We start from the raw sequence: 27,805 nt of genomic DNA on the forward strand, positions 1-27,805 counted from the left end.
GGGGAAGAGCATGTGCTCAGAAAAGTTTGGATTTCTGCAACTCCTGGATTGCGGGTTGGGATTAAACACCTAGAATATGGAATCCAGAATGGACGTAACAGAATTGAACTTGAGTTTGAACTATTTTGCATTAGTATAGAACGATCACCATTCACACCATGTACTGATCTCCTCTAAAGCACTGAGTGACTCCATTTACACTCTCCACTAATAAAAGTTTTTCTATATTATCTCAACCTCATAGTTCTGGACAGCTTACAAAAGAATCAGGGTCTAACCATCAATAAGTATACATATTAGCTCACAATCAATATAGGGAACTCTGCACAAACTAACAGAAAAAGATACTTTTCCCATCATGACACTGTAAAGCCCACCAACTCCTGACAGATCTTCTTACCCAGAATCACAGCCATCACAGAGCAGCAGACGATCTTCTCTGTCACTTCTGCCACACACCTGACAGTTTGTTATATCATCCTCTTCTTCATCCTGAGCTGTTCTACTTTCAATAGGAACCTGTAACATATAAGAATGCTATTTATTTAGCTGTTACTGCCTTGTCTCTCAACCATCCACTTTGCCAATGTAGAGAGAAGACATAAAATTCTCTTTGCACCCCTTACACACTAATACTGATCAGGGTCAGGGAGGAAGGGACAAGAGAGGAAAAGATATGGTACAAGCAGATGCTGAGTGGACGGAAGAAATAGACATATGTTGGTAGGTAGAGAGGAGATACTAGTCTACAAGGTGGATGGAGGGGAGCAAGCCACGTGGGTTTATCAAGGAGATGAGTGAGAGGAGGATAGTAAGTGTAGAGAGTAAAAGTGCTATAATGTGGATTAAAGGAAAAATAGAAGGAATTATTAGGAGGCCCTGGAAGAAGCGAGAGAGGAACTGGGAGATTGAAGAGGTGAGAAAAGGAGATGGAAAGTTGATAGGTAGTCAAAAAGTGAAAAGAAAGATGGAGGTGAGAAAGTGGGTGAAATTTGAATTGACAGGCAGAAAAGAAAGGGAAGAGCAAGTTAAAAGGGAAAGAACAATAAGTCAGAGACAGATGTAATAAGGAAGTGGAACAAGACAGAGAAGGGAAAATGGTAAAACTAGAAGACATGAATTGAAGTTGTGGGGTGGTATATTTAGGAGTAGTATCAAGAAATTCTTTTTCATGCAGAAGGTGGTTGATGCCTGAACACTATCCCTAAATGGATAAACAAATCTTAAATGGTTGCATGTATGTTTGATGTGTCATGTGTTGCTTAGATGGCAACTGCAGCTGTGACTAAGTCCTGTACGATCTGTTCCCATATATAGCAATCTTATTTAGGATAGGATGCGCAAGAGATGATTTAACTGAAATTCTGATAATTATGAAAATAAGGACAGTGCTGAGCAGACTTTTATGGCCTGTGTCCTGCAAATGACAAGATGGATCAAATAGGCTGGAGTGGGATTTGATGGCAACTCTAATAATTGGAACCTAAGGACAGTGCTGGGGCGAACTTCTACGGTCTTTGTCCCAGAAATGCCAAAGAAAGTCTATCAAGTACTTTCTATCACATTCATTGTAGTGGTAGTGAATGTGACTGTTGGACAAACAATACATGGACCATTCCCACTCTATTCCTGGACTAGCAGGACGTAACAGAGCAGTCCTGGAGAGTCAGGTGGGACTGATGAGTCTGCTACCAAGAAAAAGGAACCAAAAGCAGTATCATGCTTGGCCACCACATCGATCTTGTATAACTTGGTGAAAGTATGCAAGGAGGACCAGGTAGCAGCCCTGCAAATCTCCTCCAAAGAGATCACTGATGCCTCTGCCAAAGAGGACAAGATGTCTTTGGTAGAGAAAACAGGGCAGACAGGCAGGAGAGAGTTGGGCAGGAAGAGGAAGCAGGCGAGCAGGAGAGAGTCGAGCGGAGAGAAGAGTCAAGAGAAAGTGAAAAAGAGTAAGAGAAAGCAGCAGAAAGTGAGGGGCAGCGGCGAGAGGTCGCTCCGCCCATCCCTGACATCATCTACAACAGATTCGGAGCTTCCCCTTAAAAGGGGAAGGGCCAACGGCGCTCAGCCATTCGGCACTCGCCTTAGCGAGAGCGCCTTTGCGAAGGGACAAGTCACTGCACTGAAGAAACACCAGGGAAGGACACCTACACAGGAAGTACCACAAGGGCAACAGGACAGACACAAACAGCAGATAAATAAACACAGCAGTCGCAGAGGACATACACAAAAGAAATAAGGGTAGCAGGTATATAATTAGGAGAGGGACTGCACAGTAACAACACCAAGGACACTACACAGATTCCTACACAAGGAGAAGCCACTTCAGACAACACTGAGACATAGCTCGTACGCAGCGTGAGAAGGCATATAGGGAAGAACAAGAAGCATAGAAGACCTGGGAAACAAGGAGAAGTCACTTCAGACAACAGATCGGCAAATAGACAGCAATGGAAGCAGCAGATGTTGAGCTACCCAGTTTTCTGCACCGTTTGTCATATGTATGACTACCTCCCCTCTGGGAGGCACTCAATGCGAGGAACTGGAGGGCCTGAAGAAGCAAGTCAGACTACTGGAGGGCAGAGTACTAGAACTAGAAGCACTTCAAGCAGTTGAGGAAGAAATCAGAGAAGCAGAAAATATCATGAAAGAGAGGTACATTGAGGATGAAGTCAGGGAGTTAGAGAAGTTCATCGAGAAGGCATACAGAGAGGCCATGGAAAATAACCAACAACAGAGAAACTGCCAAGATACCCCTACAGTGAGTGAGGACCACCTGGAGGACAATCACAAGAAAGGAATAGATATGACAGCAGCAGGACCTGGAAACATCGGATGGAACCCACAGTGCAACCCAACGCCGGGATGAGGAAATATGGAAGTGCACCGAGGATATGGACCTGCAGCAAAAGCGACAAGAGAAGACAGAGATGACAGCAATCGTCGTGGGGGGACTCCATCAACAGACAAGTCGACAACTACATAGCGGGAGGAAGAAAGGATCGGCTGGTGACTGCCTACCAGGAGCCAAGATGGAGGATATAGTGAGCCGCATCGACAGGCTCATAGACAGTGCGGAAGGGGTAGATAAGGCGGTGGCGATCCACGTTGGGACAAACGACATGAGCAACAGGAACTACAGCAGGGAAACACTGAAAGCTGGAGATTAGAATGCCGAAGGTAGTGTTCTCGGATATCTTGCCAGCACCCAAGGCCGACGGGAAAAGGCAGACGGAACTGCAAGCAGTCAACACACAGATGAGACACTGGTGTGAGGAAGAAGGATTCTACTTCGTTTGCAACTGGACGACATTCTGGGGGAAGAGAAAGCTATACAGGAAGATTGGACTCCACCTCAGCAGAGACGGAACGAGGCTACTTGCAAGCAACATTAAGCAAGAAATTGAGAAGTTTTTAAACTAAGAAGAAGGGGAAAGCCGACAATCGACCAAGAGTCGATGGTTCAGGAAACAGTACACCCAGAGGATACCATGCCAGAAAATTGCAGGGAAGGCTCACCGGATCATAGGTAAGATAAAAATCCCAACAGATTGAAAGGGACAGAAGCAAGGGAGACAGAAGGAGGAAGGAAGTGCAAGAAAGAAACAAGCCGCAAACTTAAGTGTATGTACACAAACGCAAGGAGCCTAGAAGGAATAAAATGGGGGAATTGGATGCTATGGCACAAAAAGATAACCTAGACATCAACGGCATCATGGAAACATGGTGGAACGAGGACATTGTCTGGGACACTGTACTACCAGGATACAAGCTATAACGCAGAGACAGAGTAGGACAAAAAGGTGGGGGTATTGCCCTATACATGAAAGAGGGAATCGAGTCTACCAGAGAAACAAACAATAAGTTAGAGTCTCTATGGGCCAAAATACCGGGAACAAATGGAATAGATACAAAGATCAGCATCTACTACCGACCTCCAGGGCAGTCCAAAGAGACTGATGGAGAAATGACGGACAAGATTAAACACGAATGCAAGGGAAGAACACAGTTATCATGGGCGACTTCAATTATCCGGGGATAGATTGGAACCTAGGCACCTCCGGGTGCAGTAGGGACACCAAGTTCCTGGATGCTGTAGGCGATTGCTTCCTGGAACAACTGGTCAAGGATAATACGAGATGAAATGCAATTCTGAACTTAATTCTAAATGGACTATGAGGGCCGGCACAAGGTATACAAGTAGAAGGGACACTGGAAAACAGTGACCACAATATGATCCACTTCAACCTAGACACAGGAACAAAAAAATCGCCAACAAACTGTACACATTTTTTGCGTCTGTATTTACCGAAGAGGATACATCCAATGTACCAGAAGCCAACAGGCTATACACAGGAAATGAAGACTGAAAACTGACTGGGTCAACAGTCAGTCTAGAAGAGGTATAAGACAGATTGATAGCCTAAAAAACGATAAATCCCCAGGACCGGATGGCATCCACCCGAGGGTAATCAAGGAACTGAAAGGGGTTATAGCTGAACTGCATCAACTAATAGCCAATCTGCCGATCAAATCAGAAAAGATTCCAGAAGACTGGAAAGTGGCGACTGTTACACCGATCTTCAAGAAAGGTTCGAGGGAAGATCTGGGAAACTACAGACCAGTGAGTCTGACTTCAGTACCAGGTAAGATGGTACAGGTGCTGATAAAGGACCACATCATCGATCACCTTGATGGACACAAACTGATGAGGACCAGTCAGCACTGCTTCAGCAAAGGAAGATCTTGCTTGACAAACTTACTGCACTTCTTCGAGGGAGTAAATATGCAGATATGCAAAGGTGACCCAGTTGACATTGTATATCTAGATTTTCGAAACGCCTTCGACAAGGTCCCGCATGAACGTCTACTTCGAAAAATTGCAAGCCATGGAATCAAGGGCGATATACTCACATGGATTAAAAACTAGTTGGCAGATAGGAAACAGCGAGTGGGGGTAAATGGACAATACTTGGACTGGAAAAGCGTCACTAGTAGAGTGGCGCAGGGTTCGGTGCTCAGGCCTATGCTCTTCAACATATTTATATAAACGACCTAGAAATTGGCATGACAAATGAGATGATTAAATTTTTGTATGATACAAAGTTATTGAGAGTAGTGAGGACACAGGATTGCGAAGACCTGCAACATGACAAACACGCTCAAGAAATGAGCCGTGACATGGCAAATGAGGTTTAAAGTGGATAAGTGTAAGGTAATGCATGTCAGCAACAAAAATCTTATACACGAATACAGGATGTCCAGTGCGGTACTTGGAGAGACCCCCCAGGAAAGAGACTTGAGAGTACTGGTCGACAAGTCAATGAAGCTGTCTGCGCAATGCGTGGTGGCAGCAAAAAGAGTGAACAGAATGCTAGGAATGATTAAGAAGGGAATCACAAACAGATCGGAGAATGTTATCATGCTGCTGTACCGGGCCATGGTACGCCCTCACCTGGAATACTGTGTCCAGCACTGGTTGCTGTACATGAAGGACACAGTACTACTCGAAAGGGTCCAGAGAAGAGCCACTAAAATGGTTAAAGGGTTGGAGGAGTTGCCGTACAGTGAGAGATTAGAGAAACTGGGCCTCTTTTCCCTTAAAAAGAGGAGATAGAGGGGACATGATCAAAACATTCAAGTTAATGAAGGGAATAGACTTAGTAGGTAAAGACAGTTTATTCACCCTCTCCAAGGTAGAGAGAACTAGAGGGCACTCTCTAAAGTTAAAAGGGGATAGTTTCCGTACAAACATAAGGAAGTTCTTCACCCAGAGAGTGGTAGAAAACTGGAATGCTCTTCCAGAGGCTGTTATAGAGGAAAACACACTCCAGGGATTCAAGACAAAGTTAGATAAGTTCCTGCTGAACCAGAACGTACGCAGGTAAGACTAATCTCAGTTAGGGCACTGGTCTTTGACCTATGGACCACCGCGTGAGCGGACTGCTGGGCACAATGGACCACTGGTCTGACCCAGCAGGGGCAATTCTTATGTTCTTAGACCACCAGAGGTGAGGGGGGCAGGTTACAAGGCAGGGCAGTGGGACAGGGTGCAGAGCTTGGCAGGGAAGGGGGGACAGGGTGCAGAGTCTCGCAAGGAGTGTGGGGTTGGGGGCAGAGCCTGGCATTGAATGAGGGGGGCTGGGTGCACAATTTGGTTAAGAATGTTTTTTCTTGTTTTCCTCCTCTAAATCTAGGGTGTGCCTTATAGAGCAAAAAATACAGTGCCTGCATTTTGCCATATGGGCCAGTTAACTCATTTCCCTTAAATGAGAATCTTGGGATTGTCCCAAATACAGAGATGAGTAGTAATGACATCTGATATCCACCAGCCTGTCCAGATCTTTTATTGCTAACTTAGTAGAATGGATAGATTCTCTTCGCTTAGTCTCAGGAGGACCGCCTATAAAAGCAGCATTATGTTGCACATGTGGTACTTCTCTAGCAACAGCCAAGGAGGCGAAAATGATGCCCACTTTTCAGTGAGCCATATCGAAACATAAATGCGGTGTAGTAGCCATAAAAACGGGAGAATTTCACCTCAACTGTTGATATATCACCTTTCAATTTCAATTTCTTTTAGACTGATGTGTGGGGTGGAGTTGTTCCATAAGAATTTAGTACAGAGTCAATTTTCTTATAAGAGGCTAATTTTAAATATACAGGTAACATGCTAAGTACATGATTCACCACTGGTGCTACAATCATGTGAGTCGCAGAGGTTACCGATTTCAGGATGTACTCTGTATTGTAATCAACAGTCTCTGCTATGGTGGGCCCAAAATAGATGCTTAGGTATTTAAGTTTTTGCGCTCGCCCACTGAAGACCTAGCTCTTTAATGTCACTGTATATCTCTGGGCCAGTGCTCTCAAACTCAAACCCTTTGAAGGGCCACATTTTAAATTTGTAGGTATTTGGAGGGCAGCAGAAAAAAAAAAAAGAAGACAAAAGGGCACTCTCTAAAGTTAAAAGGGGATAGATTCCATACAAACATAAGGAAGTTTTCTTCACCCAGAGAGTGGTGGAAAACTGGAACGCTCTTCCGGAGGCTGTTATAGGGGAAAACATCCTCCAGGGATTCAAGATAAAGTTAGACAAGTTCCTGCTGAACCAGAATGTATGCAGGTAAAGCTAGTCTCAGTTAGGGCACTGGTCTTTGACGTAAGGACCGCCGCATGAGCGGGACTGCTGGGCACAATAGACCACTGGTCAGACCTAGAAGTGGCAATTCTTTTGTTCACCCTCCCCTCCAGCATGTTGCACCTTTCCTTTCCTTCCCTTTCTGCCAGGTCCAGCAGCACCTCTTCTCCCTTCCTTTTACCTCCCCCTGTCCAGCAGTACCCCTTCTCTCCCCCCCCGTCAAGCAGTACCCCTTCTCCTTTGTCCAGTAGTACCCCTTCTCTGCTCCCCCTGTCCAGTAGTATCCCCTTCTCCCTTCCCTGCTCCCCTTGTCCAGTAGTACCCCTTCTTCCCCCCTGTCCAGCAGTACCCCCTGTCCCTTCCTTCCACCCCTCTTCCCCTGTCCAACAATACCTGTATTTTGCAGCCACAGTCTGTACACTATCGCGCACACTGGGCAGGAAGAGAGGCTTCAGCGCCAGCTGACTTGCAACTTCCTGCTGCTGTTGTGTAATGCCGGGACTTCTGCCTTCAATAAGATAAGCGAAGGCAAGAGTCTTGGCATATGTGACAGCAGCAGGAAGTTGCAAGTCATCTGACGCCAGAGTCTCTTTTCGTGCCCATGGTGCGAGATTGTGTACAAGACCGCAGGCCACAAAATAGTACCTGGGGGGGCCACATGTGGCCCATGGACCGCGCGTTTGAGACCGCTGCCCTACACTTTAATAGGTAATCTTACCCCCTTAGGCTAAAATAACTGCAGTGAGATGCTTCTTGTAGCCATCTACCAGACATTGGTCTGAGGAAAGTTTGGCCCACTCCTCAATACAGAATTCTTTCAGCTGTGAGATGTTTGAGGGGTTTCTTGCATGTACAGCCTGTTTCAAATCACCCCAAAGCATCTCAATGGGATTAAGATCAGGGCATTGACTCAGCCACTCCGGAACTCTGCATTTCTTAGTTTTCAGCCAGCCTTGGAGGATCTACTGGTATATTTTGGGTCATTGTCGTCTTGCAGAGTCCAGTTCCGCTTCAGCTTTAATTTTCTTATAGGATGGTCTCATGTTCCTCAAGTACCCTCTGAACTGTTTTTTTCTAGGGAAATATACCCTGCCTGAGAAGTGTATGTATATTCAAATCATATAGGAAAAGGGTCCTAAAAAATTGCTTATAAAAAAAAAAAGAGTAATTTAATTTCTTCACAGTTAATTATCCCTGATTTTGCTCACAGCACTCAAACTAGAAGGGTTGGAATTTGCTGACCTCTGCTGGCTGTCCTCCAGCTTGAAGCATCAATTTTAAGCCACCCTTGCAAAACTTTTCTTAAGATTTCTATCTAGTTAGAACATGTTCCCCCTTCTTTCTTTTTTCTCTAGGTGTTCTATAGAGGCCACTCAGGTGAAAGGTTTCTCTTTCATTTGCTTCTGTACACATTTTCTTCTTACAAATTCTCTCTCTTTCTTTTATTTAGGCCCAGATTCTCAAAAATTTAACACAGTCGCTAAACTACTGACAGTTTGGCCTGCATGCATTTTAGCAGCGGATTATCTCAGTCTTTAGCGAGTTTTCTAGCAGTTTCTCTTCAACACTGAAATGAACACTCCAGTAGATTCTTAAAAATCACATAGTCATTCTCCAAGAGCGGTGTCAGCTTTTGGTGACAAAATCTCTCACAGCCAATACTCCCCCCCCCTCAATTCCCCTCGGAAGCGGGAGAGTTGCCCACACTCTCACACCACCACGCAACCTTCTCCCTGTGCCTCCAACAACCCCCCCTTACCTTATTTTGAGATGGCTGGCTGGAGGGATAAGAATAACCTTGTAACCTTGCTGGGTAAGACCAATGGTCCATCAAGCCCAGTAGCCCATTCTCAAGGTGACCAATCCAGGTCACTAGTACCTGGCCAAAACCCAAGGTGTAGCAATATTCCATGCTACCGATACAGGGCAAGCACATTTTTTTCAAATGGCTTTCTCAAATTGAATAATTAAGTCTGGGACTGTAATCTGTATTTATATAATGATTAATTTTTTATATGGAAATTTTTTTTTGAATTTTTTTTTCCTTTACTTTATTCATTTTTCCATCTTACATCAAGTACACCGACTAGCCCGCCTGCTTCACAGGGCTTTAAACTAGGTAAGTCGGGTGAGGGTACCCATTCACATATTAGTGCAGAAAAGAATTATCCTGATGAGGTGAGTCGAAACTCCGCTTCCATGCCAAGGTAAGTACCCACATTGCAAACAGTTCTTTAGGAGTCACACCGACTCGGGTAGGATACGCCTCACAGAGACTTAGCAAACACAAGATATGGAGGGCCATGTATGTCAATGCACACAGTTTAGGTAACAAAATTCTAGAATTGGAGGCTGAAATAAGGAATGCCGACCTAGATGTGGTGGCAATATCTGAAACTTGGTTCACGGACTTACATGGGTGGGATATGGCTATACCGGGCTACAATCTACTTCGTCAGGACAGAGAGGGCAGGTTAGGAGGGGGGGTAGCTCTATACATTAAAGCGGACATCAAAACCACCAGGATCATAGATGTCAAGTACACCGGGGAGTCCCTCTGGGTAAATCTGGCAAGAGGCAGAGAAAAATGCCTGTATCTAGGTGTGGTATACAGACCCCCAAGACAACTGGAAGACATGGACGCAGAATTAATTGAAGTCATAGAGAATATCACTCTACGAGGAGAAGCTGTACTGCTAGGGGACTTCAATATGCCTGATGCAGACTGGAACTCATTTTCAGCGACAACCAGTGGTAGCAGGAGGCTCTTAACCTCCATAAAGGGAGCACGTCTCAAACAAATGGTAACGGAGCCCACTAGGGCCCAGGCAATCCTTGATCTGGTACTCACCAACGGGGAAAGCGTCTCAGAGGTCTCAGTAGGAGATACGCTAGCCTCCAGCGACCACAACATAGTATGGTTCAACCTTAAGAAAGGCTTCCCTAGATCAAACACGAAAACAAAGGTACTCAATTTCCGGGGCACAGACTTCGCACTCATGGGAGATTTCGTCCATCAGACGCTGCAGGACCAAGCAGAGACCAATGATGTAGAAGCTAAGTGGTTAACACTGAAATCAACCATACATGAAGCAACTAGCCGCTTCATAAAATCAGTAAATAAACGACAAAGAAACAATAAACCCCAATGGTTCACCGCGGAGATCTCGCACCTCATTAAGGAGAAGAAAAAAGCGTTTCTCTCTTACAAGCGCACGGAGAAAAGAGAGGCAAAAGTAGTATATAGGACCATGTCTACAGCGGTCAAAATGGCAGTTAGGGAGGCAAAACTTCGAGTGGAAGAAATTCTGGCAACAAACATTAAAAAGGGGGACAAATCCTTCTTCAGATATATTAGTGACAGAAAAAGGAACACAGGCGGGATAGTACGCCTTAGAAGACCGGACGGAAATTACGTGGAAGCAGATTCCGATAAAGCCGAACTACTGATTGAATACTTCTGCTCAGTCTTCACCTGTGAGGTACCGGGACACGGTCCGCAGTTGAAGGCAACACAAAACACAGAAAACCCGTTTCAGAATTTTGAGTTCACACCAGGTGAAGTTTACAGTGAACTGGCAAGACTCAAGGTGAACAAAGCCATGGGACCAGACAATTTGCACCCAAGAGTGCTCAGAGAATTGAGCGATGTCCTGGTGAAACCGTTGGCTGAGCTATTCAATCTCTCCCTAAGTAAGGGGAAAGTTCCCCTGGACTGGAAATTAGTTAATGTCGTACCACTGCATAAAAAGGGTTGCAGGGCAGAGGCTGCGAATTATAGACCGGTGAGTCTCACATCAATAGAGTGCAAACTCATGGAAACACTAATTAAAAGTAAATTGGACACAATCTTGAATGAAGGGAATCTTCGGGATCCCAGTCAGCATGGATTCACCAAGGGTAGGTCCTGCCAATCCAATCTCATCAGCTTCTTTGACTGGGTAACAAGAAAGTTGGACTTGGGGGAGTCTTTGGACGTCGTGTACCTGGACTTCAGGAAAGCTTTTGACAGTGTCCCACACCGCAGGCTGCTAAGTAAGATGGAATCGATGGGGTTAGGAGAGACACTAACTGCATGGGTCAATGATTGGCTGAGTGGCAGATTTCAGAGGGTGGTGGTTAATGGTACCCTCTCTAAAACATCGGAGATGACCAGTGGAGTGTCGCAGGGCTCGGTCCCGGATCCACTCCTTTTCAACATATTCATAGGGGATCTGACTCAAGGGCTTCAAGGTAAAATAACACTATTCGCCGATGACGCCAAACTATGTAATATAGTAAGTGAATGCAGTTTACAGAATTATATGGCGCAGGACCTGCTTACATTGGAAAGTTGGTCCTCAACCTGGCAGCTAGGCTTCAATGCTAAGAAATGTAAGGTCATGCACCTCGGAAGCGGAAATCCATGCAGGACGTACTTCTTGAATGGAGAAACTTTAACTAGGACTTCAGCAGAACGAGATTTAGGAGTAATCATCAGTGCAGACATGAAAACTGCCAATCAAGTGGAGAAGGCTTCATCTAAGGCAAAGCAGATATTGGGTTGTATCAATAGAAGTTTTGTCAGCCGAAAGCCTGAAGTCATAATGCCGTTGTACAGGGCCATGGTGAGACCTCATCTGGAATACTGTGTGCAATACTGGAGGCCACATTACGGTAAAGATGTGCGCAGAATTGAATCGGTTCAGCGGACGGCCACCAGGATGATCTCGGGGCTCAAGGGTCTCTCGTACGAAGAGAGACTGAACAAATTGCAACTCTACACTCTCAAGGAACGTAGGGAGAGGGGAGACATGATCGAAACATTTAAGTACCTCACGGGACGTGTCGAAGTGAAAGATGATATTTTCTTTCTCAAGGGACCCTCGGCCACAAGAGGGCACCCACTCAAACTCAGGGGCGGAAAATTTCATGGCGACACCAGAAAGTATTTCTTCACAGAGAGAGTGGTTGATCACTGGAACAAGCTTCCAGTGCAGGTGATCGAGGCAGACTTTAAGAATAAATGGGATACACATGTGGGATCCCTACGAGGGTCAAGATAAGGAAATTGGGTCATTAGGGCATAGATAGGGGGTGGGTAAGCAGAGTGGGCAGACTTGATGGGCTGTAGCCCTTTTCTGCCGTCATCTTCTATGTTTCTATGTATATCAGTTAAAACTTGTATACATCACTTGAATTTCTTCCTAATATCATCTTAAATACATAAATTTTTACCCTCCCCACAAATATTTTAATCCCCCCTCCCCCTACGTATAAATGTTCTTTCAGTGGAAAATGATGTCTAATCCTTGCAATAATTTGTCAATGGCCCCAAATCTTTTTAAAATTATAATTCCCTTTTTGTATGGCAATTATTCTTTCCATTTTGTAAATGTGGCACAACGAATTCCACCAGAAGGTATAGTTAAGTCTACTGTAATTTTTCCAATTACTGGTGATATGTTGTATGGCGACTCCTGTCATAATCAATAAAAGTTTATTATTGCTTGATGAAATTTGACTTTTTGTTCTCATTGACATACCGAACAGAATTGTATCATATGATAATGCTACAGGTCGACTAACCCAGAAGAGGAGGTTAGAAAGATTGTAGCAAAAGAGAAGAAACTAAAGACTGAAGCACAGGGAAAGGAAATGAAGATAAGAAAATACCAGGATCTAAATTGCATATATACTAATGCAAGGAGCCTAAGAAACAAAACCATGGCCAATGAAGAGGACATAGACATCATTGGAGTCGCTGAAACATGGTGGAATGAGGAAAACAAATGGGATACAGCACTGCCGGGGTACAAGCTCTATCGCCAGGACAGGTCAGGACAGAAAGGAGGTGGAATAGCCCTATACATAAAAGAAAGCATACAATCTACAGCAGAAACGACTAACAAGCTGGAATCGCTATGGGTTAAAATACCGGGAAGGAAAAGGCCTGAAATAAAGATGGACCTATACTATCGTCCACCCGGGCAAACCGGAGATATCGATGAAGCCGAGATGAAGCGAGAATGCAAAAGCGGTAACACGGTTATTATGGGAGACTTCACCTACCCCGGGATAGACTGGAGTCTTGGAAGCTCAAGATACGCTAGGGAGACAGAATTCCTGGAGGCTACACAGATTGCTTCATGGAGTAACTTGTTAAAGAACCGATGAGAGGAAATGCCACTCTGGATTAGAGGTCTGCACGGGAACGGGGATCGAAGGAATCCTGCGGGTCCCGCAGGGATCCCCCCTGGCCCACGGGGATGCCCCCCCTGGCCCATGGGGACGTCCCCTTGGCCTACGGGACTCCCATGGGGATGAAAATAGGCGTACCTAAATTCTGGCAATGCAGGCATGCAGCTGAGACAAGTCTGGCGTCACGGCAGAAACAGCCATGCTGAGCAGTAAGCTCAGCACATACACAGCTGAAAGCCTTGCTTGCTTATTGGTCCTGTAGCATGGCGGGGCAGGATCAGCAAACAAGGCTCTCAGCTGTGTACGTGCTGCTTGTTTTCTCTATGGCTGCAGACCTCCCTTCTTTGGGGCACCAGACCTCCCTCATACAAAGGCCGGGAATGCAGTAGGGGATGCCTCGGTAGGCTGGACTTCATCACGGCACCGGCTCACTGCTCAGCCACTGGGAAGCCAGATTTGGTCCTGTTCTGAGTAGAGGACTCTTTGGGTGAGGGGAGGAGGGGCTTGTTTGCGCCATCGTGCTGGCTCACCATTCTGCCGGCAAAAGCACAGAGTCTGTCTCATTCTAGGGGGAGAAAACCTAGCAGGGACCTGGCTGAACCACAATACTGGCTTCTAGAAAGTACAATGGATTGGGAAGGGTCTAGCAGTGTGTGGCACCATTTGGACCCATGTAGACTTGCACTGCCATTCTGATGCTGACATGAGGTCCTTTTCTATCCAGCATCTTCCCTCTCCTCCATTTCCATCCAGCATATGCCATCTCTCTCTCTCTCTTTCTTCTTTCCATCCAGCATCTGCCCCTCCCCCTCTTTCCATCCAGCATCTGCCCGTCTCCTGCTTCTGCCCAGCATCTGATCTGTCTCCTCTCTTCCTCCTTTCTGCCCCGACATCCGATCCATCATCCACCCTTCTTTCTCCCCCTTCCATCCAGTATCTGCTTCATTTCTTTCTCCCCCTTCTATTCAGTGTCTGCCCCATCTTTCTCTTTCCTCCCTTCCATCTGCATCCTCCCCCTCTCCTCCTTTCCATTCAATGTCTTCCTCCCCTCGCCTTTTCTTTACATCCATCATCTGTCTTTTTCTCTCTACCCAGGCATTCCAGCTTATCTTATCTTTCCCCTTTCATCCAGTGTGTCTGATCCCTCCCCCTTTCTATCTATAGTCTATCTCCTCTCACCTCCTACATCCAGTATCTACCCCCTCCCACCTGACACCTCAGCCGCCGCCAGATTGATGCAAAGCCTTCCCTCCAATGTAAGCTCTTGACTTCGGAAGAAAACTTCTAGGTCAGCTACATATGGCATGCTGCCTCCAACCCCTACTGTTATCTGGACTCGAATGAAGTGGTGGGAGGGAGTGCATTCTTGGACACAGAAGTCATGAACTGGGGAGAGAGGAAGGGAGGGAATAGAAAGGGAGAATTGAGCATGGGTGTGTCAGTGAGCAGGAAAGAGAGATGATTGTGTACATAAGGCGAATGGAAGAAAAAGGAGAATTTTTGGTCGTAGGGAGGGAGGTACAGAATATGATAGGGAAGAAAAAGATGACAGTGAGAAATGTGGTGGCAAGGGAACAATGGGACAGATTAAAGGGATGCAAGAGGGAGGAATGTTGGACAGTGGTGAAGGGAATGGAGGGAGAGATGTGGCATGGTGCTGAAGGAGGGCAGGCACGAAAGATGAGAAAGGGATAAATGCTGGACCATGGTAGGAGGAACCAATGGACAGCAACAGAAGAATTTACAGAAGATGGGAAAGTGGAAAAAAGAAACCGGGACCAACTTGATGGAAAAATAAGTTTCCAGACAACAAAGGTAAAAAACAGAATTTATTGACTAAAATGTTAACTTTGGGAAATGTATATAGCAGATGTCTTTGTATTGTGTTCAAAAGAAAATGAAATGCATTTCTGGTTTTATTTCTACAGTGTTGAAGTACTTGCTGACCCTTGCTGTGACTGGTGGGGAATCCCAAGCACCGCCAGCAAAGGACCTTCTCTAGACACGGCCAGAACTCCCCTCCACTAAGCACAGCAGTCGCTGGCAACATCCATGAGCTACTAAGTTTCCAGCATCTGTGACTCAGGGACGCTACTGCTGCCTGCCAAGCTTGGCAAAAGGGACCCCCAGCCAACTGCAAAGGAAATCCTCAGCTGACAGCTTGGGGGGTTCTCATCAGCTGAGTATTTATATTTTATGTTTACATTAGAGGTTCTGGTAGAAACCCATTTACAAAGTATGTATTCTTCCCAATTAATATTTCCAAATTCATAAAGTCTCTTTGCTTATTTGTAAATGGGTCTCTACCTGAGCCTTTAATTTAGTAGCATAATTAAATAACTATTTCTGAAGTTTATAGGGACGGGCGGAGATGGAGGGGATTCCTCGCGGGGACGGGTGGGGACGGAGGAATTCCTCACGGGGACGGGTGGGATTTTTGTGGGGACGGGTGGGATTTCTGTCCCCACGCAACTCTCTACTCTGGATCTAATACTAAATGGGTTAAGGGGACTTGCAAAGGAAGTGGACGTAGTGGGACCCTTGGGAAACAGCGATCATAATATGATCAAGTTCAAGGTTGAGGTTGGAATACCGAAAGGAAAAAGAAACATAGCGACAACTTTTAACTTCAGGAAAGGAAGCTATGAAGCAATGAGGGAAATGGTAATGAAGAAACTTAGGAACACATCCAAAAAATGGCAAACGGTAGAACATGCTTAGTTTTTTTTCAAGGACACAGTGAGCGAGGCACAAAATCTATATATCCCTAGATTCAGAAAGGGGTGCAAAAAGAGTAGAACAAAACACCCGGCATGGATAACTAAAATAGTGAAGGAAGCGATAGGCAATAAGAAAAATTCATTCAGGAAATGGAAAAACGACAAAACTGAGGGGAACTGGAAAGAGCACAGGAAGTATCAAAAAGAATGTCACCGTGTGGTTCGAAAAGCCAAAAGAGAGTATGAAGAGCGGCTAGCCAGGGAAGCACGAAATTTCAAACCGTTCTTTAGATATGTTAAAGGGAAGCAGCCGGCTAGGGAGGAGGTGGGACCGCTGGACGACGGTGACAGGAAGGGAGTGGTGAAGGAGGAGAAAGAAGTGGCAGAAAGACTTAACATGTTCTTTTTGTCTGTATTTACAAATGAAGACACAACCAACATACCGGAACCTGAGCAAATCTTCAATGAAGATCAAGCAGAAAAATTAACATCCATGGAAGTGAGCCTTTAAGACGTACGCAGTCAAATAGAAAAATTAAAAACTGACAAATCCCCAGGTCCGGATGGAATCCATCCAAGGGTTCTGAAGGAACTAAAGGAGGAAATAGTGGAACTACTGCAGTAAATTTACAATCTATCCCTGAAAACAGGCGTGATCCCAGAGGATTGGAAGATAGCCAACGTTACGCCCATCTTTAAAAAGGGATCAAGAGGTGACCTGAGAAACTACAGACCGGTGAGTCTGACCTCTGTTCCGGGGAAAATGGCAGAAGCACTGATAAAAGAAAACATCGATGAACATCTTGAAAGAAACGAACTTCTGATAACCAGCCAACATGGGTTCTGCAAGGGGAGATCGTGCCTAACAAACTTATTGCACTTCTTAGAAGGAATTAACAAACGGATGGATAGAGGAGACTCCATAGACATCATATATCTAGATTTCCAGAAAACCTTTGACAAGGTACCCCATGAACGCCTACTTCAGAAACTGAACAACCATGGGGTGGAAGGAGACATACATAGATGGATCAGAAACTGGTTGGCGGGTAGGAAACAGAGGGTAGGAGTGAAGGGCCACTACCCAGACTGGAGTGTCCCGCAGGGCTCGGTGCTCGGGCCGCTGCTATTTAATATATTCATAAATTACCTAGAAACAGGGATGAAGTGTGAGATAATAAAATTTGTGGACGACACCAAACTATTTAGTGGAGCTCGGACTAAAGAGGAAACATAGAAGATGACGGCAGAAAAGGGCTACAGCCCATCAAGTCTGCCCACTCTGCTTACCCATCCCCTGTCTATGCCCTAATGACCCAATTTCATTATCTTGACCCTCGTAGGGAGGACTGCGAAGAATTGCAAAGGGACTTGAAACAAACTAGGGGAATGGGCAACGAGATGGCAGATGAAGTTCAACGTTGAGAAATGTACAATACTACATGTGGGAAGCAGAAATCCGAGGTACAGCTATACGATGGGAGGGATGTTACTGAATGAGAGTACCCATGAAAGGGACTTGGGGGTAATGGTGGACATGACAATGAAGCCGACGGCACAGTGTGCAGCAGCTGCTAAAAGAGTGAACAGAAAGCTAGGTATAATCAAAAAGGGTATTACTACCAGAACGAAAGAAGTTATCCTGCCGTTGTATCGGGCGATGGTGTGGCCGTATCTGGAGTACTGCGTCCAATATTGGTCGCCATACCTTAAGAAGGATATGGCGTTACTAGAGAGGGTTCAGAGGAGAGCGACACATCTAATAAAAGGTATGGAAAACCTTTCATACGCTGAGAGATTGGAGAAACTGGGACTCTTTTCCCTGGAGAAGAGGAGACTTAGAGGGGATATGATAGAGACTTACAAGATCATGAAGGGCACAGAGAGAGTAGAGAGGGACAGATTCTTCAAACTTTCGAAAAATAAAAGAACAAGAGAGTATTCGGAAAAGTTGAAAGGGGACAGATTCAAAACGAACGCTAGGAAGGTCTTCTTTACCCAATGTGTGGTGGACACCTGGAATGCGCTTCCAGAGGGTGTAATAGGGCAGAGTACGGTACTGGGGTTCAAGAAAGGATTGGACAATTTCCTGCTGGAAAAGGGTATAGATGGGTATAAAGGATTACTACACAGGTCCTGGACCTGTTGGGCCGCCGCGTGAGCGGACTGCTGGGCATGATGGACCTCAGGTCTGACCCACCAGAGGCATTGCTTATGTTCTCTTGTCCAAGCTGAAGAGCCCTAACCGTTTTAGTCTTGCCTCATACAAGAGGAGTTCCATCCTCTTTACCATCTTGGTTGCTCTTCTTTGAACCTTTTCTAGCGCCACTATATCTTTCTTGAGGTAAGGACACCAGAATTGAACGCAATACTCCAAATGAGGTCACACCGTGGAGCGATACAAGGGCATTATAATATTCTTAGTCTTGTTAACCATCCCTTTATTAATAATTCCTAGCAACCTGTTTGCTCTTTTGGCTGCCGCCACACATTGGGCGGAAGGTTTCATTATATTGTCTATGATGATACCCATATCGTTTTCTTGGGCGCTAATCCCCAAGATGGACCCTAGCATTCGGGAACTATGATTCAGGTTATTTTTCCCAATGTGCATCACTTTGCATTAAATATCATCTGCCATTTGGACGCCCAGTCTTCCAATTTCCTAAGATCTGCCTGCAATTTTACACAATCCGCATGCGTTTTAAGAACTTTGAACAGTTTAGTGTCATCTGCAAATTTAATCATCTCACTCGTCGTTCCAAAATCCAGAGCATTTATAAATAAGTTAAATAGTACTGGTCCCAGTACAGACCTCTGTGGCACGCCACTGTTTACTCTCCTCCGTTGAGAAAAATGACCATTTAACCCTATCCTCTGTTTTCTATCCGATAACAAATTCCTAATCCACAACTGAACTTTGCCACCAGCCAGCTGGCCTGCCTCTTCAAAACAGCCGACCTTCCCCTCTCCGGTGCATCCTGGGAGACGCCTAAGGCTCTGATTGGCCCAGGTTGTTTAACGCCCCTCCTATGGGTGGGGCCTTATGGTGTCTGGGCCAATCAGAGCCTTAGGCCCCTCCCCGGATGCACCAGGATGCACTGGGGAGTGGCTTAAGGCTCTGATTGGCCCAGGTTGTTTAAGGCCTCTCCTTTGGGTTGGGCCTTATGCGTCTGGGTCAATGAGAGCTTTGGCCCCTTCCCCCTTGCATCCCAGGATGCACCGGGGAGGAGAAAACTCACCAGTTTGAAGAGGCGGGCTAGATAGCCAAAGGGAGTAGCCATCCCTAGGGCTAGTCCTCTCAAAAAAAGTAAATGGGGAGGTTGTCGGAGGCTCGGGGAGGGGGGTTGTGTGGCAGCAGGAATGCATGGCTCGTAGCCAACTCTCCTGCTGCCGAAGGAAGTTCGGGAGGGGTGTTGGTTGGATGGGTAAGATTGGGCATCTCGCCCACTGTTTTTTCTCATTTATTCTGCGCATGTACCCATCACTGTAACCAGCGATGGGCTCATGCAAATTTAGTGAGTCTCCACTACTCTCCACCAACCTCATTTGCATGAGCATTTTTTTGAGAATGACTCGCTTTTTTACCATCACTACTATAATGACTGCAACAGTAATCCATCAGGTTTTTTTACATGGTTTTTTTTTTTTTTTAGATCTAGCCCTTAATGAATATATACTACATTGTATAAATTGTTTTTGTTATCTCTTTTTTAATATTTTGCATCACTGAATAAACATCAACATCTTCACTGTAATTGCAGCTCTTAAGATCCAGCTTTTTAATTTGATTTTGTGACATCCAGGGAGACCTTGATTTGACTGTGCACTTACTATTTTTTGCCTCCTTCTTTCATTCTATTTTCTGATTTTTTCCTTTGTTTCATTAATTGGCGTTCTTTTCACTTTCTATTGTAAACCGCTTTATGTATCGAGACAGGTGGTATAACAAATGAAATAAATATAACAAAAAAACCAAACAAACCTTACCTTCTTCAAGATACTGCCACCAAAGTGAGCACGAATGCAAATACAACTGAAGGTAATGCGATCCACTGGGCAGGAGCTGGCATTCTACAGGAAAAGAAATGCAATTCTGTAATCCCACATTTCAGCAACCATTCCTAACTCGAAATGCTGCTGCTGTACCCAAAAGGGGGAGGGGGAAGAGTCATGCTGCTGCACCCAATTAGGGGGGAGGGGGAAGAGAAATGCTGCTTCTGCTGTACCAAATTGGGGGAGGAAAGAGAAATGCTGATGATACTGTACTCAATGGGGGGAGGGAAAGAGAAATGCTGTTGCACCTAATTGGGGAGAGAGAGGGAAGGAGGGAGAAGGAAGATCAGGAAAAGGAGGAAAGAGATGCAAAGACCATGGGAGGGAGGGAAAGGAGATACGATACCATGGAATGGAAGAGAGAGATGTCAGGGCATATGGGGGGGGGGCAGCAGGGCCAGATTAAAGGATAGGCCCAGTAGGCACAGGCCTAGGGCCTGAAATGGTCAGGGGAGTCCCGCCAGTGCTGTGCTTTGGGGCCTCAACCTTGCTGGATTCGCTGGTAGCAGCAGCCTCATCATCATCCCAGGCGCCCCCCCCAACCCGATCTGACCCTCCTATCTCTCCCTCCTTCCCTCATCAGTGACGTGCCAGAGGGAATCATGGCAGGAGAAAGCCCTGAAGCAGCCTGCTTAGAGTAGAGCAGTGCTGTTTAGAGTCTCGTGATGGAAGGGAGGGAGAGATAGGAGGGTCGTGGGGGGGGGGGGAGATAGTAGCAGTCTACCCCGGGTGCTCGGCCTGGCATCATGAACTTCTTCGGCTAGCAACAGCATTTACAATTCACTGCTGTTGCCAGCTTCAGGCCTTCCTCTCTGCTGGGTCCTGCCTACTTCTGTTTCTATGAAGGCAGGACCCGACAGAGAAGGCCCGAAGCTGGCAACAGCAGCGAATTGTGAATGCTGCTGCCTGAAGAAGTTCATGACGCCAGGCCTTGGGTGACAGAAGGAGGAAAGGGAGCAGAGGGGGGAGAGACTTGCTGCACCCAACTGGAGGGAGAAAGAAGATGAGGGAGGGAATAAAAAGAGATGCCAGGGATTGGAGGGAAAGAGGAAAGTATGCCAGATCAAGGGAAAAGGAAGGGGGAAAGGAAGGAGAAGATGTCAGAGCATGGAGGGGGAGGGAGAAATGGAAGAAAAGGAAAGAAGTGAGATGCCAGAGAATCAGGGAAGGGAAGATACCAGACTGTGGGGTGCGAAGGAAAGAAAGAAGAGAGAGTTGCCAGAGCATAGGGGACGGGGTATTGACAGAGAGAGAAAAATGGAGAGGTGGCAATCATGTACAAAGGAGAAGAGAAGGGGCACAGGATAGACAGTTTATTGAAGAAGCATAAAAAGAGAAATAGCATTGCCAGCTCACTCAAGAGAAACCTCAACAGGAGAAACAGAATGGCAGTCTCACTGAAGAGAAACCTCAACAGGAGAAAATAAAGTTCCAGTCACAGCCAGAATTCAGGAGCTGGGAGATGGAGAATACTGGATAAACAGGAGGAGTGCCAGCCAATAGGACCACCTGTTAATCAGTTCTCTATCTCCGCCTGCTGGTAGATATGGGCTATCCCATTGGGCTCTGGATTCATCTGCTGCTGTTGCTAGGGAAATGACAATTTTGCATGAGGTAAAACTCTTTATAGTTTATAAATCTTTCTTTTTGGCTAAGTCTTAATAATAATATTGTCATTTATAGCTAAAGACATATGATCAAGAAACTTTTATTTTACTTTTGTGATTGTGATAAACATACCGAGAGCCTCAAACTAGTACCTGGCGGGCCGCGAGTTAGAGACCACTGGTCTATAGCCACAAATTACATATTATATGCAAAATTATACAAATGTCAACCAACTTCTTAATTTGTATTTAATTCTGTAAACGTAGTACATTTCTTGGGTCTTGATATTTTGTCTTTTGTGGCACTTACAAAATAATAATAACAGTTTATATACCACAGGACCGTGAAGTTCTATTCGGTTTACAAAGATTAAAAGATGGTACAAATTGATTGAACTTAACAGAGGTGGAAGAAAGTGGTTAATAGGTGAAGAGAACCGTTATTGAAGAGAAAGAGTTGTACGGGTCAGTTGTCTAGATACTTCAGGAACAGATATGTTCTTTGGCGCTTCCTGAATTCCTCATAAGTAGTGGGCAAAAGCTACAATTTTTGCCTCAAAATTTGTTGCAATAGAGTCCTTGGGATCTCCTAATGTAAATTCTTGCACCTCAGGAGGCAGTTATAGGGGAAAACACCCTCCAGGGATTCAAGACAAAGTTAGACAAGTTCCTGCTGAACCAGAACATACGCAGATAAGGCTAGTCTCAGTTAGGGCACTGGTCTTTGACCTAAGGGCTGCCACATGAGCGGACTGCTGGGCATGATGGACCACTGGTCTGACCCAGCAGCGGCAATTCTTTTGTCCTTGTGTCACGTGCTGTGTGGGGAAGGCGATAGTGCGAAGCTCAACCTCACCTCTGCTTAAGCAGATGACCAAATGCTCAGCTAGCCCGTCGAGGCAGCCTTCTCTTTTTTTCAGGGCTCAGCACAGCTGAAGATTTCACACAAACTGATGTGGACCTTCCGCAACTCAGGAAACAAAGTGAAGTCATCTAAAAGTGACTCTGTGCCCCAGGGGTCTGGAGGCTTTCACAGACTTCATGAACTATCTATAGCAGGCATTTCAGAGCAGCCATTCTTTGCCTGCACATTCCCACTCCACCTCAGACTTATCCCTTAGCCGGCACTGCTCCGGAGGGCATGGCTTCATCGAAGTCTGCCGAAGTTCCAGGGCAGGCTGCCCTTGACCTGGGATATACTTATGATAATGACCAGCTTGCTGACCCCTTGTTTTCAGGTGCAGCCTGGGGATCCGGGGCTGTATGCTGGATCTTCTGATCCCTCAGAAGCTTTAAACCCAGGGGATAATTCAACGGTTCTACATTTATTTAAGTCTGTGACTTTGCCAGACTTCATTTCGGAGTCTATGGAGGAGTTGAAATTAGGTCACTCAGCCGGCTCCATCCACTTCCTCTTTGTGGCTATGTGGTGTGTATTTGAAGTCCTCCTCCTTTTCCTGGCAACCTGATATGAACATTCTGATCTCAGAGAAGGGAGACTCTCCAGAGTACTCTTAGGGTTGCGAGGGCCATGTCTCATCTCTATCCTATGGCGAGAAGTGCCAGCAGCTCCTTGGTCAGCTCTTTGGTAGCACAGTTGACTAAGCGCACCTCCATTTCTAGTGAGGACAACAGAGGGGGAAAAAAAAAGCTTCGACCATCACTACACCTTAGTACATAACCACAACCTAGTCTACCAACAATTCACGAGAACACACCACTTGAACACATGAAGGGGGCTTTGCCCTAGCATCAGCAATTCTTGATGACATCACATGCCTGTGGTTTCAGCCTTTGCCTGAAGAAAAAAAAAACAAAAAAACACACCGACTTTACTTTTAAAGGAGCCGCCTTTAACTCAATCAACTGTAGCTCAGATATTTATATGAAGACAGGAAAGAGAACACGATTAAATAGAAACATAGAAGATGACGGCAGGAAAGGGCCACGGCCCAACAAGTCTGCCCACTCTAATGACCCACTCCCTAAATTCTTCCCTGAAGTGATCCCACATACTTATCCCATTTTCTCTTAAAGCCCAGCGTGCTGCTGGCCTGAATTACCTGCAGTGGAAGACTATTCCAATGATCAACCACCCTTTCGGTGAAGAAGTACTTCCTGGTGTCACTATGGAATCTCCCACCCCTGAGTTTCAACGGATATCCTCTTGTCACCGTAGGTTCTTTAAGAAAAAAGATATCCTCTTATACCTCAATACGGCCCGTGACATATTTGAACGTCTCAATCATGTCTCCCCTCTCTCTGCGCTCCTCAAGTGAGTATAGCTGCAACTTACCCAGCCTTTCCTCATAAGGGAGATCCTTGAGTCCTGAGACCATCCTGGTGGCCATTCGCTGAACCGAGTACATTCTCTGCACATCTCCAGAATTGTACACAATATTCCAGATGAGGTCTCACCAAGGATCTGTACAACGGCATTATAACTTCGGTCTTCCGGCTGACGAAGCTTCTTCGGATACAACCCATCATTTGTCTAACCTTGGATGAAGCTTTCTCCACTTGATTGGCAGACTTCATGTCTTCGCTAATGATTACTCCCAAGTCCCGTTCTGCTGTGGTTCTTGCTAAGGTCTCACCATTTAGGGTGTAACTTCTGCATAGATTTCTGTTGCCAAGGTGCATGACCTTACACTTTTGGGCATTAAAACTTAGTTGCCAAGTTTAGGACCAATGTTCCAGTAAGAGTAGGTACTGCGTCATGCAGTCTGGCACTGTGCTTTTGCTTACTATGTTGTATAGTTTCGCGTCATGGGCAAATAATGTAATTTTCCCTCGAAGCCCTTGACCAGGTCCCTTACGAAGATATTAAATAGGATCGGACCCAAGACCGAACCCTGCGGCACTCCACTGATCACTTCTGACGTTTCAGAGAGAGTACCGTTCACCACCACCCTCTGAAGTCTACCACTGAGCCAGTCTTTTACCCATGCAGTTAACGTTTCTCCTAATCCCATCGAACTCATCTTGCTCAATAACCTGCGGTGTGGGACACTATCAAAAGCCTTACTGAAGTCCAAGTACACGACGTCCAGGGACTCCCCCATATCCAGCTTTTTTGTTACCCAGTCAAAGAAGCTGATCAGATTGGATTGGCAGGACCTTCCCTTCGTAAGTCCATGTTGATGGGGGTCTCGTAGATTCTCGTCATTCAGGATCGTATCTAATTTGTGTTTGATTAGTGTTTCCATAATTTTACACACTATTGATGTGAGACTCACCGGTCTGTAGTTTTCAGCCTCCATCCTGCATCCCTTTTTGTGGAGTGGAACGACGTTAGCTGTTTTCCAGTCCAATGGGACTCTTCCTGTACTCAGGGAAAGATTGAAGAGCGCGGATAACGGTTCCGCTAGGACATCACTCAACTCTCTAAGCACCCTGGGATGTAGTTTGTCAGGTCCCATAGCTTTGTTCACTTTGAGCCTTGAAAAGGAGATAATTTTCAGAGACAGAAAAACAGACAAAAAAAAGAAGCTGACACACCGCTTCTGGAAGGTTCTTGCTAATAATAGGAAAGTAACAACATCTCTTCAACCGTGGTTTTAAGTTTCTCTACACACTCCATGCCTCCACCCATTCAGGCTTGCGCAAGGTTTTACGCCTTGGCTGGGTAAGCTTTAGGGTAGCGCATACGCTCTTCTCTCCAGTTTGGCTTGTCTCACGGGCCCGTTGGACATCAGGAACGCAGGCGCATAAGGAAGCAGAGCAGCATGAGTGGCAAAGAGGAGTAAAACAGAGTGTGTCTCGCGTGCAGTAGCAACAGGCAGCATGGATCTCCGGCAGTTGCAGGGTTGGTCACCAAATCGGCCAGGCCGATTTTTTTTTTTTGAAAACAAACGATTTGAAGCGGAAATCGGGCAGCACTAATCCAGACTCAAAGCCCACTTCTTTAAAGATATTTTCAATCTGAAAGTCCAACCCACCTTCTAAGCACCAATATCTGTCTTATCATTTCCTCTGTAATTCCCCCACCTGAGCCCTTTGTACTGATGCACCTTCTTGTCCAGTTTGTCTATCTTGAATAGATTGTAGGCTGCTTTGTTCAGGGACCGTCTCTTCTGTGTTTTGATGTATAGCACTGCAAATGTCTAGTAGCACTATAGAAATGATTAGCAGTAATAGAAGCACAACAAAGGTAGAAGAAAAACATTTTATTTTAAATGTTTTAAATGGAATACGGCTAAAAATTAGCAAAACTACTGTTTAAATTTTCCAAATAAAACTTGCAGAATTTGCTCATTTTGGGTGAAAAATTTTGAATTTTTGTGCGCAGAATTCCGCCAGGAGTAAACTATAAAATATTAGTGTTTGCTCAACAAAAAATGCTTAGCTATGAAGAATTCTATTAGATTTTAATCTATCCAATCATTGAATGCATAAGAAAAACTTCCATACCTTGGACCATTCCAATATGCAGTCAAGACAGAAGTAATGGGCACAGTTCTCGGGTGTCCCCACCACCTGGTCCCTGAAGACATTGAGGCAGATGGGGCAATTTTCTGCATCTTCATCAGAGCTCAGAGCTGCACACTTTGCTGACTTGTTATCTGCAGATTCCACATGTTCACCAGTGTCTTCTGTTTCTTCCTCAGCACCATCATCGTCATCATCCTCTTCAAAATCTGAAGAATAGAATAATGTCATTTTATTTTTCCACTTCCTGACTTAACCATAACCTGTGAATAGTTAAAATGATTTTAAGTTGTCTTTCCCTCCATTCTCCTGATCTCACCTGACATCTCATCCTATATAATAAAACGCTAGCCGCGCATGCGCACTCAGACCTGCGTGATCTGTAATCCCTGATCTGTAGGTCCGTGGCCAGAGTACATATGCGGCAGAAGATCGGGAAAGCACAGCACAGCCGGCGACTCCCCCCCTCCCGCCCTCACTCACTGCCCCCTCCCGCCCTCACTCACTGCCAAAACCACCACCTCCTCCTTCTCGCCGGCTCACCCGCTTTTCAATGAAGAGAAAAGCCCTGGCTTTGCTGTCTTCTGTCCACTGCGGCCCGCCCTCTCTGACTACTTCCTGTTTCCGCTAGGGTTGGCCGCAGTGGATAGAAGACGCCGCCGATCTCCGTTCCTCCGGAGGGGAGGGGGGAGGGGGGGTCTGGGAGGAGAGGGATCGCGGCCACTCAGCGCACCCAGCGAGGAGCCCAGCGACTTTCCGCTGCCCAGGACCCGAGTCATTTGCCGCCCCCCCCCTCTTCCCTTACCGCGGGCCCGACTGGCGATTTAAGCAGTGTGTGCATCAGTCTTCACATGCTGCTTCGGGCCCTTCTACTGCCCTGATTTGCTCCGGACGTGCCAGAGTAAATCAGGGCAGTAGAAGGACCCGAAGCAGCGTGTGAAGACTGATGCACACGCTGCTTGAATCGCCATGTGTAGTCGGGCCCGCGGGAAGGGAAGGGGAGGGGCGGCAAAGGACTCGGGCCCGCATTTGTAGTCGCGACTGTGGGAAGGGAAAGGGGGTAGAGGAAACGCTAATGCTGCTGCACAGGGAACTGGTGTGGGGGGAGGGAAATGGAAGGGGGAGGGAATGCTGCTTTGCACAGACAGACAGAGGGAGGAAGAGAGACAGAAAGACAAGAAGAAAGACACAGGGGCAGGTGCACAGGGAACTGGTGTGGGGGGAGGGAAATGGAGGGGGAGGGAATGCTGCTTCGGACAGACAGACAGAGGGAGGAAGGGAGACAGAAAGAAAAGAAGAAAGACACAGGGGCAGGGAGATATACAGAAAGACAAACAGACAAAGGGGGCCAGGGACAGAGACAGACAGAAAGAAAGACAGCGGGAGTCGCATCAGGAGGGGTGCGGGATGCCGCAGAGGGAACTTTCCAATGGGTGCAACTGGGCGGCTGTCGGGAGCCTCTGATCAGGGGCAGAGCAAGGTAAGTGTATCATAGGGATAAGAAGGAGGAGGGGGGGAGAAAAAGGAAGGGACGCCTACTGCTGGACAGGGGGAGAAGGAAAGAGGTGCTGATGGACAGGGGGGTGAAGAAAAAGGAACGGAGGCCTAATGTTGGACAGGTGGAGAAGGAAGGTGCTGCTGCACAGGGGGGAGGTAAAACAAAGGGA

At 46.1% G+C, this 27,805-nt stretch overlaps 1 protein-coding gene across 1 annotated transcript in view; it reads right to left on the minus strand.

Moving 5' to 3' along the window:
* PHRF1 (PHD and ring finger domains 1) overlaps positions 1-27,805 on the minus strand; it is a 272,305-nt gene that overhangs the window by 212,137 nt on the left and 32,363 nt on the right. Inside the window, 3 exon segments of the mRNA XM_033927921.1 lie at positions 401-519; positions 20,035-20,118; positions 26,121-26,347. Coding sequence (XP_033783812.1) covers positions 401-519; positions 20,035-20,118; positions 26,121-26,347 — 430 coding nt within the window.

Source organism: Geotrypetes seraphini, chromosome 19 (genome assembly GCF_902459505.1).
Source record: "Geotrypetes seraphini chromosome 19, aGeoSer1.1, whole genome shotgun sequence".
NCBI lineage: Eukaryota > Metazoa > Chordata > Amphibia > Gymnophiona > Dermophiidae > Geotrypetes > Geotrypetes seraphini.